The sequence below is a fragment of the Kwoniella shandongensis genome, chromosome 1 (genome assembly GCF_008629635.2).
Source record: "Kwoniella shandongensis chromosome 1, complete sequence".
Classification (NCBI taxonomy): Eukaryota; Fungi; Basidiomycota; class Tremellomycetes; order Tremellales; family Cryptococcaceae; genus Kwoniella; species Kwoniella shandongensis.
In genome coordinates, this window is record NC_089287.1 from 950,246 (window position 1) to 965,948 (window position 15,703).

General features: G+C 49.7%; 3 protein-coding genes across 3 annotated transcripts; 2 read left to right on the forward strand and 1 right to left on the reverse strand.

Moving 5' to 3' along the window:
* Positions 1 to 687: 687 nt before the first annotated feature.
* Positions 688 to 4,008, forward strand: CI109_100327 (uncharacterized protein; the record flags this gene model as incomplete). The annotated part of the gene is made up of 14 exons (XM_032003008.1): positions 688 to 1,041; positions 1,100 to 1,182; positions 1,240 to 1,316; positions 1,379 to 1,585; positions 1,655 to 1,802; positions 1,855 to 1,989; positions 2,056 to 2,319; positions 2,388 to 2,479; positions 2,532 to 2,699; positions 2,758 to 2,777; positions 2,837 to 3,002; positions 3,060 to 3,166; positions 3,225 to 3,252; positions 3,320 to 4,008. 14 exons carry the CDS (start codon positions 688 to 690, stop codon positions 4,006 to 4,008), a joined length of 2,538 nt encoding a protein of 845 aa, XP_031862815.1.
* A 352-nt stretch (positions 4,009 to 4,360) lies between these two features.
* Positions 4,361 to 7,563, reverse strand: CI109_100328 (AdoMet-dependent rRNA methyltransferase SPB1; the record flags this gene model as incomplete). The annotated part of the gene is made up of 7 exons (XM_032003007.1): positions 4,361 to 4,405; positions 4,479 to 5,099; positions 5,167 to 6,120; positions 6,195 to 6,405; positions 6,459 to 6,851; positions 6,911 to 7,381; positions 7,472 to 7,563. The coding sequence occupies 7 exons, from the start codon at positions 7,561 to 7,563 to the stop codon at positions 4,361 to 4,363; spliced, it is 2,787 nt and encodes a 928-aa protein (XP_031862814.1).
* A 514-nt stretch (positions 7,564 to 8,077) lies between these two features.
* On the forward strand, positions 8,078 to 15,417 carry CI109_100329 (uncharacterized protein; the record flags this gene model as incomplete). The annotated part of the gene is made up of 19 exons (XM_032003006.1): positions 8,078 to 9,929; positions 9,985 to 10,295; positions 10,348 to 10,425; positions 10,485 to 10,561; positions 10,624 to 10,691; positions 10,748 to 10,876; positions 10,929 to 12,634; positions 12,704 to 12,895; positions 12,963 to 13,086; positions 13,167 to 13,282; positions 13,346 to 13,431; positions 13,480 to 13,676; positions 13,760 to 13,899; positions 13,952 to 14,078; positions 14,157 to 14,403; positions 14,484 to 14,762; positions 14,845 to 14,963; positions 15,071 to 15,331; positions 15,401 to 15,417. 19 exons carry the CDS (start codon positions 8,078 to 8,080, stop codon positions 15,415 to 15,417), a joined length of 6,126 nt encoding a protein of 2,041 aa, XP_031862813.1.
* Positions 15,418 to 15,703: the final 286 nt, after the last annotated feature.

A 15,703-nucleotide genomic window follows, 5' to 3' on the forward strand; every position in this document is an offset into this window, starting at 1 on the left:
AATGATTCTCTCGCCTTTTACTAGAGAAACCCGTGTATCTGATCACGTCCCGCGTTCGAATTTCTTACTCTACACCCATTTAATTGGGCCCACTATTAAACTTTTTGACTTTTGACATTATCTTTGGTCGCATGCTTGCTTCTTTGAGGCGAACGACATGGCTCGATGAGAATGTCGATATGCATATTAACGTGCTCGGTCGATAATCTCTGATACTGCTGAGCCCATGTGACTATGCGTGAGCAGTTCTTGGGGTCTGCTTGGATATAGGCGTCTTCCACACATACAAGACGACTGTTTGCCTGGTTGATCGGAGATGCGGTGAGCTCCTTCCTGTTGATATTGAGGTCGTTTCCGTGCATGGTTGGGTGTCGCTTTGACCGAGTAGAGTCTACTAGCATTTTGGCCCATCGTAAATCGTGATCTGGGAGCCTTATAATTGATTATGAGATTCCAGGAGGCATGCTGATATCGAATTCCCGGAATCAACGTCATTGTTTTCACTGTTTTTGGAGCTCCGCAGCGATCGTCGCGTTAACTTGCGATTTAATCGAGATTCAATCAAGGTGTCGTTTCCTCCTGTTCTTCTTCATCCAAACAGAGTCGTATTGACCCTTAGGAAACCGCTTCCTTACTTCTCTTTTCCGCTCTGTCCGCAGCGCATAAGCCATCAGATACTTCCTTACAATGGACGCTGCACCTCAACCCAATCCTGGTCCTAATCATCTGTCAACCTCTCATGCGTATTTCCTCCAACCCTCTTCTGACCCGGCTCTGCCTCCGACAGCCTTGCTTCTCCGGGGAGTCAACCTTTCTTCTACTTCGAAATATCCCACTCTCCCAGAGTCGCTTCCACAGTATTCGACTTTGCGATCTGATCCTGCAAAATTATCAAGAAAGGAGAGAGATGATATACGTCGAGTATTAGCAGGCCAGGAATCTCATCTGGGTGAGGATGAAACGAGATGGTGGAGTGAAGCAGAGGAAGGTGGGAGAGAGGGATGGTTTTCTGGCAGACCATTTCCTGTGGAAGAGGCGGATGTGAGTGATTTATCAGTCCGCCTATTGGCGTTTAATCTATATTGACTCAATACGACAGGTCCACTTGAGACGGTTGAAGGCATGGGGTTTCACCACGATACGATATCTCGTCACTTGGGAAGCTTTGGAACATGCTGGACCGTGAGTGAAAACGCACAACTACATAGTATGTCGCTGATGTTCTTCCTGGATGTGCAGTGGTAAATATGATGAAGCGTATATCGACTACACTATCGATGTTTTACGCAAATGTCGAGAACACGGATTCAGAGTTTGTACGTCTTATCTTCGTCTCTGCGGCTCGTTGCACATCATTGACAGTCAGCCTTTTGCAAAGTCATCTCACCGCACCAAGACGTATTCTCTCGATTCACTTCAGGTTCCGGAGCACCGTACTGGGTTCTTCAAGCGATCGGTCTCAATCCCCGTCGAATACATCAAACAGGTTCAGCTGTCGTTCATCAATGTTATGCAAAAGAAGGATATGGTGGAGAGGAAGGTATCAAGGCGGTTGCAGAAGGGACACTAGAAGAATGGCCAGATAGTACGTTCCCGTTCGCGTGTTCTCACCAGAGTGTCAACACTTTACTCACATGTACAATTCACCGGTTAGTGATCTGGAATACGAACTTGAATCGACTGGCTGCTCGACATTGCTTCACGATGTTCTTCGCGTCAGAAACGTTCGCTCCGAAATGTAAGATTGACGATGTGCCAGTTGGTCAATGGTTGAGAGATCACTTCAACGAGGCATATGGACGGTCAGTCCGCTTGTACATCAGAATGACCATAGCTGACCCTCAACCTGATTAGCCTCGCTGATCGATTCAGAGATGCTGGAGGCGTGCTGGACGACTGTGTTATTGGTTGGGACAGTATGAACGAACCTCATGAGGGGTTTGTAGGTATCCCCGATCTTAGCACTTTCCCCGAAGCTCAGTCTTTCAAGTAAGTGGACTAAGCTTCCCTTGCACAAATTCAAATATACACATGCTAATCTTTCACTATGTGTAGAAAAGGACCCTCACCGACACCTATACAAGGCTTCCGACTAGGCGTCGGCCAATCAGTTAACGACATAGAATACGGCGACTTCACCTCAACTGGCCAAAAGACAAAAGGCAAAATCACACTAACACCTCCAGGTGGTAAGGGCGTATGGTTATCGCGAAAGGAGGCGGAAGAAGCAGGACAGAGATGGGGCTGGAAATGGGGAGAGGAGTGGGATTTCTGGAATGAAGATGGAGAAGCGGGATGTGTTTGGGCGGGCCATGGAGTGTGAGTCTAGAGTCTCCGTTTACGGGAACCCGGATGTGAAATGATGCTGATCATGTTGGACTATGTAGGTGGGATCGGACAGACGGGTCCTTACTGAACAAAGAATACTTTGTGAGAGAAGGGAAAGAAAACGCTGGCTTCATAGATGATTTCTGGAGAGGTAAGCGACCGTACAATGGCGGGCTATGAGACACTAATCAACCCCTGTGCAGATCATTACACCTCATTCATCGGTCGTGTCAGACAAGCTCATCCCAACGCTATATCTTTTGTGAACGGGCCAATTTTCAAATCACCGCCTGACATATCGCAAGAAGTGAAGCGAGGACGAATTGCGCTCAGTTCTCATTTCTACGATGGTTTAACCATGTTGGGTAAACGTGAGCCTGCCTTTTATAGGTTTAGCATGTCGAATCGCTGCTGACATCCAAAAAATAGGACGACACAAGTTTAACGCGGTAAGTTACCTGCGAGACAATCACTTGCATCGATCGGAGCTAATCTTTCTCCTAACCAGGACGCGGTGGGTATGCAACGAGGTATCACGAATATCTTCTCAGCCATCAAATTCGGTACGAAATCTATCAGATCTACACTTCGAGATGAGCTGGGCGAGCTCAAGAGCGATGCCCAAGATGGTGATGGCATTGCTGGCGAGGAAGATGGCGGAGGAGAATATCCGAGTGAGTGTCTTTTCGGCATTACAAAGTCAAGAAAGGCGCTGACCAGTGCTGTCATAGCATTGATTGGAGAAATCGGTACACCGTGGGATATGAAGCCGTCCTCGAAGCTGTTTGGCTTAGCGCGGGGAAAGACAGAGAGGAAAGATTACAAGGAGCCTTCAAAGGTGAGTCGTCGGATCCGTCGAGCAGGGATAGCTCGCTGATTGTCCAATGCTGTGTCAGGCTATGGACGAGGTGCTTAACGGATGTGGTGAGTCATCTGCCCACCTGGCTCAGATCTTTTCAGACAGAAGCTGATCATTTCACACATATCCCAGATGGCCGCAACGCCCTCTCATACACTTTATGGGTCTACGAACCGCTCAACACCCACGCTCATGGAGATGGGTGGAACGGTGAAGACCTCTCCCTGTTGTCATACGACGAGATCGCACCCGAATCAAACGACGATCTCATGATTGATAACCCGCCAGACCTATCGACGTTGATTCAATTAGGAAGCAGGGGTATCGAAAGTTGGTGTAGGCCTTATCCTGCGGAGATTGTAGGAGGGGAGATTGTCAAGTTCAGCTTTGAAATCAAGAATGGGGAGTTCAATCTGATTCTCAACATTGGAGGTATGGAAGGTCTAGGTCTAGGAGAAGATGGGACTGGTACAGCTTCGAGATCGAGGGAGAGCGACGTACCGAAAGAAGAAGCTGTGATCGAAGGACATACGCTCATCTACTTACCATATGCCCATTATCTCCAAAACTCTGATCAGAAGGCAAAATCACCAAAAACGAACAGTCGACATATCCTCGGCGAAGTCGAATCAGGTCCTGAAGGATCAGAATGGAAAGCTGGACAAAATGCGAAAGTCGAACTCGAGTTGGAGGAGATTAGTGAGGGACGACTGGAGGTGAAAGGGCAGTGGGGGAGGTGGATATATCCCCTGAGGAGAGGAGAGGGAGGAAGGGAGTTGAAATTGACTCTGAGGAGATGGGGGGGAGATGGGCAGGCGTGAGTGTAGTGCAGTGTTAGAAACGGGATCTTGAAGTTGTTATCAGAGCTTGTGTGGTCTTTCGGAAGCGCTGGAAAGGGGCCTTCTGCATCGTAGATACAGTTATATACCACAGATGGATGTAGCATTGGAACAATACCGTAAGATTCTGTGAGGTCCGTTGGTCAACTGCACATCTACCTGACTGAAACCAGAAGCAAGATTAGATCTATGCCCGTTGTACAGCTGAACGACCATGTACAGTGCGGTAAGTGTAGCAGTGCTCGTAGTCCAGGTATAATACATGCATAAACAGCCAATCGTTGATAGAAATGGTATATGCCACGCGAACCGAGACGAACACTCCCAAACCCATCTATCGTTTCTTGTTGGCCTTTTTGACTCTCTTGAGTGCTCGGACCTGAAATGAAAGCGATTGACATCAGCATCAATATACCTTTCCCATGCCAAGGGTGAAGCACGACTGGACTCACCTCTTTTCGCATTCTCGCGTCGACAATCTTATATCTACCCTTGACACCCGTTGGTCTACCCTTGACACCCCTATGAATACCTTTTGCGACGACGACTTTCTTGTCTTTTGCCTTCTCTTTACCCTTTGCGGCTTTCGCCAACATTCTCCTGACCTGTCTTGCCTTTTCACCATCTCCCATCTCTTCAGATTCCATAACGCCATCAGCCTTCTTCTTGGCCTTCTCCATACGTTGCATCGTCTTGAACTTCTTTCTGGCTTTCGCTTCGGCGACTTTCTTGATAGGTCGAGCATCGAGCGCACGTTGTTTCTCTCGAAGAGCATCCATGGCTTCTTTCGTGACGGGGATATTGGGTTTGTAGTACTTCGATTCGTCATCCAAGAACCATTCGGGTAATCCATCTTTGTTGTGACCTGTTAATCGATTGAATCCTTGGTCGATCAATTGAGAAGCAGTGATTTGTCGGTTCACAAGTGCAGTGGCGAGAGTGACAGCTTCGGCGGTGAGAAGACCCTTGTCTTTGATGATCTTCTTCTTGACTTCGTCCTGATCTTCATCATCAACATCCCATGCTGTTCCGTCATCTTCAGGCTCTTGAGGAACGATTTCAAAGTCGTCGTCCTACACACAGGTCGACTAGTCAGCAAGCGACCAATCAACGACTTCCGTCAGGAGGACCAAAACTCACCCCATCGTCTTCAAGCGTACTGCTGCCACCAGTGCCCTCTTCCATCTCGACATCTTCATCGCCTTCACTCGCCTCCTCATCGTCACCCTCCTCATCCGTCTCATCTTGCTCCTCTTCCTCCTCATCGTCACCGTCCAAAGCGGCGAGATCACCGACATCCTTGAACACCGATTGATCGAACCATAACTGAGCTTGTCGACTCATTTGCGCTCGCTTCTCGGTCTCTTGCAACGACGTTACGAGATTGCCGGCCGCACCGCTGGGTCTTGAAGGTCTCTCCCTGACAGGCTTGTCGAACTTGACTGCCTTCTTCTTTGGCTTCTCCATTTGGTCCTCATCCTGCTCGTCCTCGGAGTCAGTATCGGAATCCGAATCACCTTCACCGATCCTGGCTTTCTTGGAAGCCAACACATCCCATCCACCTTCACTGTCATCGTCATCTCCAGCACCCTTCCCACGTCCCTCTCCATCTTCATCATCACTTCCATTCTCCTTGATTCCGTGCCAGGCATCAAAGTTCTTGTCCTTCATCCTATCCTGCTTCACCTTCCACTTGGCATCCCTCTCCTGCATTCTCTCCCTGTAGTTCTCATACAGTCCATCGAGCTCGCCTTCAAGCGCTGCAGTCTTCCTCTCTCTTTCCTCGTCCGAGTCGAGAATCTCCTCGTCAGACTCCTCCTCAGATTCAGAGGATTCAGAGTCGTCCATACCATCCGCATCTTGGACAATGTCGGTCAATGTTTGTCGACCGGATTCGTGTCGTCGAGCCTCATTCTCTCCCTCCTCGAGATCGAAGATTTCTTCCTCACCCTTGAGAGCGAGATCGTTGGCGTCAAGGTCTTCAGGGGCAGTCATGTTGAGTTGAAGCTTGAGAAGTTCTCGAGCCTTCTTCTCATTCGATCGCTTCTTCTCTCGTTTCTGTTTCGTGAGTTTCGCTTCGTGAAGCTTCTTGAGCTGGAAAACGGTGAATGGTCAGCTGGATGTACATGAAAAGTCCGTTTAGGTCACAGCTGTTACAAATCACTTACCTCATCCGAGATCTGCTCTTCCTCGTCCATCTCTTCGACGACAACGTCTTCGGTGAGATCGGCGGTAGGATCCGCCTTAACATCGAGTCCGGTCTCCAGTCGAATTGCAAGACGCCACTTCATCAATGCTTTGAAGTCTCCTTTACCGAGAACTTTGAGATCATCAAAGTTGGCAATGATCTCAGGTGTGCTGTGTCGGGATTTGAGCCAGCTACGATGATACTATCAGCTTACTGGCTCGATCACACAAATGCTGGCACTTACCCCTTCTCTTCATCTGAGATAAACTCGACCTTGTTCATATTTCCCAGGACCAAGACTGGGTCCGGTCCCTTGACGAAATCCTCCGCTTTGCATGTGAAGTAATTGGTCAAATTTCCTTCCGCATAACCTTCCCTATGTCTTCTCTTCTTCTCCGGTGCGAAGACGTTGGAGTGAGCGTGGGAGTTGGCAGCGAGACGAGCGGCAGCAGCAGCTGAGGCAGAGGTGGACGCTTGCGTAGCGGGAGTAGTGGATGAGGATTCGGGAGCCGCGATGATAGTAGTAGGGAGGGAAGAAACATCCTTGAAGACGTGTTTGGGGTCCAGGAATTTGGGGTCAATGTGTTTGGGGGCAATGAAGTCTCGGCAGACGACGAAGATTTCGGCGGAGACGTTTCTGTAGCATTACATATCAGTTGAGAACATGATTGGAGGTGTAAGAAATGCTGTACTCACCTGGAAGAAGGAGGTTTGGTCGCTTCGACAGTTTTGAACAGTTGTCCGAAGACCCACATCAGACTGTTATAGTCTTGACTTCTGAAGACCTTTGTCACGAAACTTCCACCCTTTATCAGGAACTCTGTCGCCAATCTCAAACTCTGCAACACCAATTCGTTCTGTGTGAACGCATCTTGAACCCAAGCGGAACCAACGTTGGGAGCACCGTCATGTAAGACCAAGTCGGCCTTCCAATCGTGCATGTGCGATCTGAGTGTTTGTCGACAGTGAGGAGTGGTGATGTCTGACACGAAGGTGATGACGTGAGGAAGGGGTTTGATTGGGTTCAAATCAACACCGATGATGAGAGATCCTTTGGGCATGTATTTCTCGGCTACTTGGAGCCAACCTCCAGGAGCAGCACAAAGATCGATCACGCATTTTGATTTGGAAAGGAGGTCGTACTTTCGGTTGAGATGAACGAGCTTGCTGTGAAGGGTGAGAACCACAATTAGCTTTCAGTGTCGCATACCGGTCGGAGAGGGGATGGACGAAGAAGTCTTGTTATATTGCACTCACAAAGCTGAACGAGCTCTATAACCTTGCTCTTTGGCGAGTCGATAGAACTTATCCAAACGACCCTTACCTGTCTTCTTGTCGTGTTTACCCATCTTGCCGAAGAGTTGAGGACAGAAGTTTGAATCAGAAAGAACTGATTTGAAGAGTCACAAGAGGAGGTTTGACTATTTTGCAGAAATGCAGTCCATCCATCTCACGGTGGCAAGGATGAGAATTGATGCAAAAAGTCTGCCAGGAACGAGAATACAGCGGAGTACTGTAGCTAACTCCGTGATATGTGAAACGACGATGGTCCCTAATTATTATGTAATCAACTTTGGACGCGTCTGAAGCGGAAGGAAAGTCAAAAACAGGGGGGTCCCATCAACAGAGACACAAGAACCAAAGTGCACAGACCCATCCATCAACCTCTTCATGTTCATCCCCTTTCAGTCTCTCTTCTTATTCCTTTCCGGTCTATCGACATACCTATCATCGTCCTCTCACAGCTCATACAGCAGCATTGTGATGACACCTCACACTCTTTCACCAGCTCGATAAACAACCGACAAACCCGATAACCGACACCGACGACAACAACAACGACGACAACGACTATTGTGACGAATGTCCGACCAACAACATCAGCCCGAGGTATCGCCACCCAAGGGTGCGGCACTTGGCCGATCACCTAGTATATTCTCGTACCAGACTCGTATACTCAACCGAACATCTTCACCGGCGACAACAAATGGACATCGATCAACAACGTCTCTCTCGTCTTCCAACGCATATACTTCGCTCGCTTCACTGGCTGGAGGAAGCGCCTCCGGTGCGTCGCCTCCCTCGACACCTATCCGCCGAGCAGTAGCAAAGATGGTGATCGATGGAAACACAACATCACCACCCGGCAAGAACACATCCCCCAGCGAATCGCCTATGGCTCGTTCTGGTTCAGGACGAGCAGTAGGATTAGGATTGGGTATGGGAGGTAGACCTACTCCAGGTCATGGTAGAGGTGCCAAGTCAGTCGACCTTGTCCGGAACCAATGGGAAGCCAAGATCAACGCAAATTCTCAAGCAGATGCTTCGCCGCCCACACCTCGTTCAGTTCGGAATAGCACATTCTCCCCTCCTGCGCCGTTTTCGACCACCATGCCTCCTCCCCAGACCCCGCCTTCCACTCGTACTCTGTCATCAGTATCTGCAACCCCAATCGTCCCAGAGCACACGGGATCTTCGGTCGTCACTACTGCTTCCAACGACACATCGACGACAGACGGTGTAGCAGGAGGGAAATATAGGAGCGCTTACATGGCACAACGCGCGGCGAAGCGAGCTACTGTCTACGGAGCAAGCAGCTTTGACACGGCTAGGATACCTTCGACCACGTCGACTACGTCGGCTGCTTCTACTCCCAATGTAATTGACCCTCCAGCATCTCCTTCCGTATCTTCCCATACCGCAGCGCTTTCACCTAACCCGACAGGAGACAGCACCACCTCTTCCGCCAAAGGTCAGACCGTGGAAGAGAGACTGGCTATTGCGAAGGCAAATGCGTTGAAGCGACGAGAGGCAAGGGAGAAGGCAAAGGCTGAAGCAGCTGGAGTACCATACGAACCGTCGAAGACGGAGGAGAGTCCGGCGGTACCATCTGAGTTCGGTGGAGTTATGAAGGCTGCGAAATCTGCTCCTCAACCTTTTGCCGACCTCTTTACGCCACCTCCCGCCGCATCACCTGTCGACTCAAAATCGCAAGCGGTCGCACCCTCAATTACACCTCTACCGACGCTGAATGACGGGACCTCGACTATCTCTCGATCAGCGCTTCGGTCCATTGTTACGGCGCCTACCGCTTCTGGTCCCTCTCGATATGTCCCATCTGGCCTTTCTTCGTCTAACGCACCGGTGGCTCCTCCCGGAGATGGTCTGACCGCTTCCAGTACAGGAACGAAGGACAAGTATGGCTCGATTAGTCGTACCGACAAGCGAAAGCTCGGACGACATCTTCCACGAATCGCCTCAGGAGAGGGTGGATGGGACGGAGAGGGCTCGCCTGGACACGGAAAGGGTCCTTCAGAAGGACGAAGAGTTCCATCTACTCTTGGACGAACGTCCGAGGTCCCCAAGATGGCCTCAGAGACCGAGAATACTCCGCCAGCGACGAAGCCGACATCGAGAGAGCCGCCCACTCCAACTCAAGCCGTTACTCCCATCAGCTCTCGCCCTACTGAGATCCTTACGCCTTCACTCTCAGAGAACCGTCAGACAGAGTCCACTACGAGCGTGCCATTAACGCCCACCTCTAAGAGACGTTCAGCATATATCCCTTTCACTCCCAAAGGCGGTTTCAAAGATGCTATTGGTGCGGCTTCACCTCGGGCTGAACTAACAGGCGCCGAAATGAAAGGCTTAATGAGTGCTGTAGGTAGTCTGCCCGCACGAGGACCAGCGAAATCTGGTGATGATGGTGTGACTGGTGAGTCAGCTACGACATTACAGAGATTGATGTCTCAGCTGATCGTGCTGAACAGGTATGTCAAACCGTCTCCGATTGACTAAGTCTAGTCTGCCGCCTTCTGCTTCTTCTGCCTCCATGGCTCCCGCACCTCTGCCGTCTCGACGATTGGCGCAGACCAACTGGATGGACAAGCACCGACACGCTCTGGGATCATACGAGTATTTATGTCACGTTGGAGAAGCTCAGCAATGGATTGAAGGATGTTTGGAGGAAGAACTACCTTTCGGAGTCACGGAAATGGAGGAGGGATTGAGAGACGGTGTGGTATTGGCTAAATTAGCAAGGGTTTACGAGGGAGAAGCGGTTGTCAAGAGGATTTGGACGGTGAGTGTGATTCCCTCACGAAGCCAAACAGCTGCTAACCCAAGTCGTGCAGGAATCGAAACATCGTTATAAGCAATCGGACAACATTAATTACTTTCTCAGTTTTGTTAGAAATGTCGGGATGCCAGAAGTAAGTGATGCTGAGCGGTGCTGGACTGCTGCTGTGATAATAGCTAACGATCATTGTAGACTTTTATCTTTGAGCTCACAGATCTGTACAACAAGAAGAACATTCCCAAGGTTATTTTCTGTATTCACGTATTGAGGTACGTACAAATTGTGAAAGCCCATCAGTCAAGCTGACTTTGATCTCTTGGACGCGACACAGTCACTTACTTGCACGTCTCGGTCGCGCAGAGAGAATTGGAAATTTGGTCGGACAGTTCGAGTTTACTAGTACGTGTTCAGGAACTCCTTCGTCATGTAGGTACAGTAGCTGACGTGATGTCCAGATGAGCAAATCGCCGCCACTCAGAAGGGCTTGCAAGGGGTGCCCATGCCCAACTTTGGTGATGTCGGGAACACCCTGGCGAAGGAAGCAAGCTGGGAGCCGGAGGAACCGGAGGAGACTGAAGATGAGAGTCCGTGAAACTCCCATGACACAGTGAGACAAAGCTGACAGTACCGCTGCAGAACGTGATCGACTACTGCTTGAATGCGAGACTTCAATCGTTGGCCTTCAACGCAACCTACGCGGTCGTCTTGTCCGCATGCGAATATCGAGGAAGTATGCTCAACTGGAACTCGCGCAACCGATCATTGTTAGACTACAAGCTCGTGCTCGTGGTACCTTATGTCGTCGAGCTCTTCTATCAGAGCAGGAAGAGCGACATCAGCTTCGGAATATCGCTACATCTGTCCAAGCTGCTGCCCGAGGCCATATGGCACGCAAAGCCTGGGCTGCTAAAGTGCGAGCTGCACATGCCTCGGAGGTCTCAGTGGTAGGGATTCAAGCTCAGGCAAGAGGGATGGTAGCGAGAATCAGGAGATCTTTGATCAGCAATAGACTGGACAAGTCTGTGCGTGGCATCACCGGCTTCCAATCTCAATGTCGCGGCCATCTGGCTAGACGAGGTAGACAAACCCATCGAACAACCCTCACTCAACCACAAGTCGTGAAATCGATCTCCTCACTCCAGGCGGCATTGCGAGGTCGTCTTCAACGGCAAGTTGTTGCGAAACAACAGCATGTTATTCAAGGTCAGACTGCCACCTTCACCTCAATGCAGAGCCAACTTCGGGGCGCCTTGGTCCGACGACGAATCAAAGCTCAAGAGCAGAAGATGGACGATGCTACAGATTACGTTGTCGGTATCCAAGCAGCTGCTCGAGGACTGCTAGCCAGGAAGAAGAAGCGCGCCTTTACCCAGACTCTTCAGCAATCTGCACCAGCCATTTCTTCATTGCAAGCGGTGGCACGAGCTCGACTGGCTAAGCAAGCACACAAGAACATGCAGAAAGCATTGTCGAAAGTGGAAGTCGCTGGATCCGTTGGCGGACTGCAAGCATTCTTGCGAACCAGATTAGCGAAGAAGCAAACGACAGAACAGAAGAAGAAACTCGAGTTCGTTCAACCCGATGTCATTGGCTTCCAGGCGGTCGCAAGGGGCTACTTGGCGAGAGAAGAGTACCGATTCTGGCGCGACTACTTGCATGACGGCAAGACTGTCGGTGCCCTGGTCTTCCTTCAATCTCTCATCCGAGGTTTCCTTGCTCGACGACGTCACTACGTCCACACGAGCCATATCCATCGCAATGTCGACAAGGTTGTCAAGATTCAGTCCGTCTGGCGAGGCCGAGTTCAGCGAAAGATGTATGACAAGCTCATCACTGGAGAAGATGTCGATGTACCAACCATTCAGAACTATATGCATCTGCTCGACGACACGGAATCCGATTTCGCCGATCAAGTCCGCATCGAATCTCTAAGAGGGCAGGTAGTCGACCTCATACGAGAGAACCAAATCCTCGAAACCGAAGTGAAGGAGCTGGATACGAAAATCGCCTTGATCATCAACAACAAGATGACCTTCCAGGAACTGGCGAGAGCGAAGCACAGAGCAGAGGCAGCCACCTATCAGTCTCCCAACAACGATCCCTTCACAGGTGGCGTACACCTTGATAGGGTTAACCAGAGGAAATTGGAGCTGTTCGAACAGCTATTCTTCATGCTTCAGACCAAACCTGAATACATTTCCAGGCTTCTCAGAGAGCTAAGTCGCGATGACATTGCGGACGCTGCCGAGAAGGAGAGGAGATTAGTGGAGGCTGTGACGATGATCTTGTTCGCTTTCGGACACGAAAGGAGGGAAGAATACCTGTTCCACAAGCTGTTACAGGTAAGTGACACGCGGCCTGATCAATTTTGTACGAAGTGCACAAAAGGCTGATGCTCATCTCGTACAAAGCTGTCGGTCCACGAGGAGATCCTTCGAGCGCGAACACTTGATGATCTTGTCCACTCGCGATTCGCAATCGTACCCGTCGCAGTGCAGTATATCAAGCCTGTCTTGACGCCTTTCATCCAAGAAGTGCTTTACGACCACATCATCCGGATTGTGAACGCTTCGGACCTTGATCTTTGCACAGATCCAGTTCGCGTGAGTGATTACCGTTCTTCGGACCCCGAGATATGTCGGACGCTGAGGTGACGTGACATTGCTGTAGATCTACCAAGGTATCATCAATGCCGAAGAAACCCAGACGGGTATGCCATCGACTCTGCCAAGGGATAGGAATGCGGATCAGATTCTGCAGGAGAACGCTACTGTTCGAGCATTGTTCATCAGGAGTGAGTGAACGAGACTGTCCCGCGAAGACGACGAACGGTGAGGAATGTTTTGTGTGGAGCTTATTGTCATCGTTGTGCAGATCTGCAGGAGCTCAGAGCTCTAACGGAGTTCTTGATCACCGGTTTGATCGAGTCTCATAACAAGTTGCCGTACACTATCCGACTGCTTGCTCGTGAAGCTCTGCTCGCACTGCAGGTGAGTTCTCTTGAGATAGCGAACATTCATTACACAAGACTGATTGGATTCTGCTTCGCACAGCGCAAGTTCCCTGAAGCAACAGACGAAGAGCTCGTTCCTGTTGTCGCTAGAACTGTCGTTCTTCCCTTCATCCTACCAGCAATTGTGTAAGTGAAGCAAAGTCATGTCTGAAACCAGGACTGATCGCTTTCCAGTGCTCCCGAGCAATATGGTATGGCACCTGAAGGTGTTGGTGCAATCGAACGTCGCAACCTTGCCGAAATCGCCAACCTGATTACTCACATCGCTGGGCAAGAGTACACAAATACGCCAGATCAGAGACTGATCAGGACCCCCCTCGAGGCTTTCATCAATACGGCAGCTATGCCGTTCAGGGAATGGATCTTGGATGGTGGGTGTCTTGCTTATCTTCAGCGTCACGCTCTTCACTCATATTATGATAAGCAAGTAAATGCTGACCATATCGTCACGCAGTGGCGGACGTTGAGCATGCCGAATCCCAATTTCACGCTCATGAGATGTTCGAATCTACAATCGAGGCAAAGCCTATCAAGATCACCAGGACCGACATTTACGGAATGTTGAGTGTTTTGATACAGCAAGTCCCAGTTTTGGTAAATTCACAACGACAAACATATATGGATCAGTGGCTGACTACGACCGCAGACCGCTGGCAACAAGAAAGATCCGATCGCTGGCATCCTCACCGAATTGGAAGGACCACCCATCGAATATGACAGAAGCAAGACGACGGTCAACTTGCGGCTGACTAACCGACTTGCTGGACCTCAACGTGAGTAGCACGATGCGAGCTATCACCATGTGGTCAAATTGCATGTTGTATTCATAGCTAATCGAGATACGCTTGTAGCTGGTGATCCCAACGCAGCGGAAAAGGCGGACTGGGTCCAGGCGAAGCGTCATGTTCTTGCCGTTCTGCGTGTGCAGACTGGCAAGACCTTGTTCGATGTTCTCGTCAGTAGACCTGAAGAGATACACGAGGCGATGTGGATCGAGGAGGTACATCGAGATATCGCCTTGGAGAATGCAAGATTGGCAAAGCATGGTTTGCCTCCTATGCCTGTCGAGGCAGAGTATCAAATCGAAAGCATCCGATCGTATGTATTGCTCCCTTGGTGGAGAGATTGACATTTACCCTACGACTCTGAGCATCTATTAACCAACTTTTCTTTTACAGCCTACCCTTCCACGAAGTCAAATCTCGTGCTATCGAGTTCTGCATGAAGCTCGAACGAGCTGGTCGTCTTTCCCGATCCGATAACCTTCAAGGTTTACTAGTCTCCATCGCAAGTGATATCAGACAGAAACATCATTTGAGAAAGATGAGAAAGGATAATCTTGCCGGGATGATCAAGGCTCACGAGGACATGAGCAAGAAGAAGGCCGAGTTTGAAGGGCAGGTCAAGGCTTATCATGATTATATTGATGGAGCGATGGCGGAGTTGCAAGCGAAAGGGTGAGTGCGGTCTCTGCGGTTATCAATTGCCATCAGATTCCGAGAGAATTGGCTGACGACATTGGTGGTCGCTCGTGAATAGGAAGAAGAAGCCCACCTTTATGAGTAAGCAGTATCGACATCAGAAGGCGCAACAGAGACAAGGAAAGCAAGCCAAGTTTGGCAGTTACAAGTATACCGCTGCGGAGCTGTATGAGAAGCGTGAGTGACGTCGCCATGTCACCATGACCTCGCACCCCAAGTTTTTTCGGCTTGCTCCTCCCTATGGTGTTCTTGACATTGACTGATTCCCATATGCGTTCTAATAGGTATCCTTCTTTCTGTCAACCAATTCTCCCCACGTCAATTCGACAAACTATACATTGTCATCGCCTCGAACGAAGTCGGCGTCTTCAAGCTCGAGCTCTCCTGCCCGTCCTCGTCCTCAGGATCAGGCGGGATCATGGGCGAAGATGAAGTTCGGATGGAAGATTTGCTAGGAGCGCAATATGAGAACAAGGAGAGATTGGATATGTTTGATGGTCAAGCGGCGTTTAGTTTGAATATGTTGATTCATCAGGTTAACAAGAGTGAGTACTCCGCTGGCATTGGTCTCCTCTGTGGCAGGAGTCGCTGACGTTTCGTTTCCCCGGATATAGAATTCTACAGCTCTTGATGAGTTTGTAGAAGACTTTGATGTGTGCGAGGCGTGTTAGGGAAGGTGACTTGTTTTTCTTTTCGTATTACAATTAGATATAGGTATCGCTACGTTTATGGACAGTTTCTTGGGAGTGAACAAGGTCGCGTTTTGCTTTGCGTCTTTCACGACCGTAACAATGGCCAGCCTGATTTGGAAGAAACAATGACGATGACTTCCGGTTACTTTTACGACAAGATGTGTGATGACATGAATGATGCATTATACCTAGATGAGAGAGCTATAAGATGTGTAAATATATGAG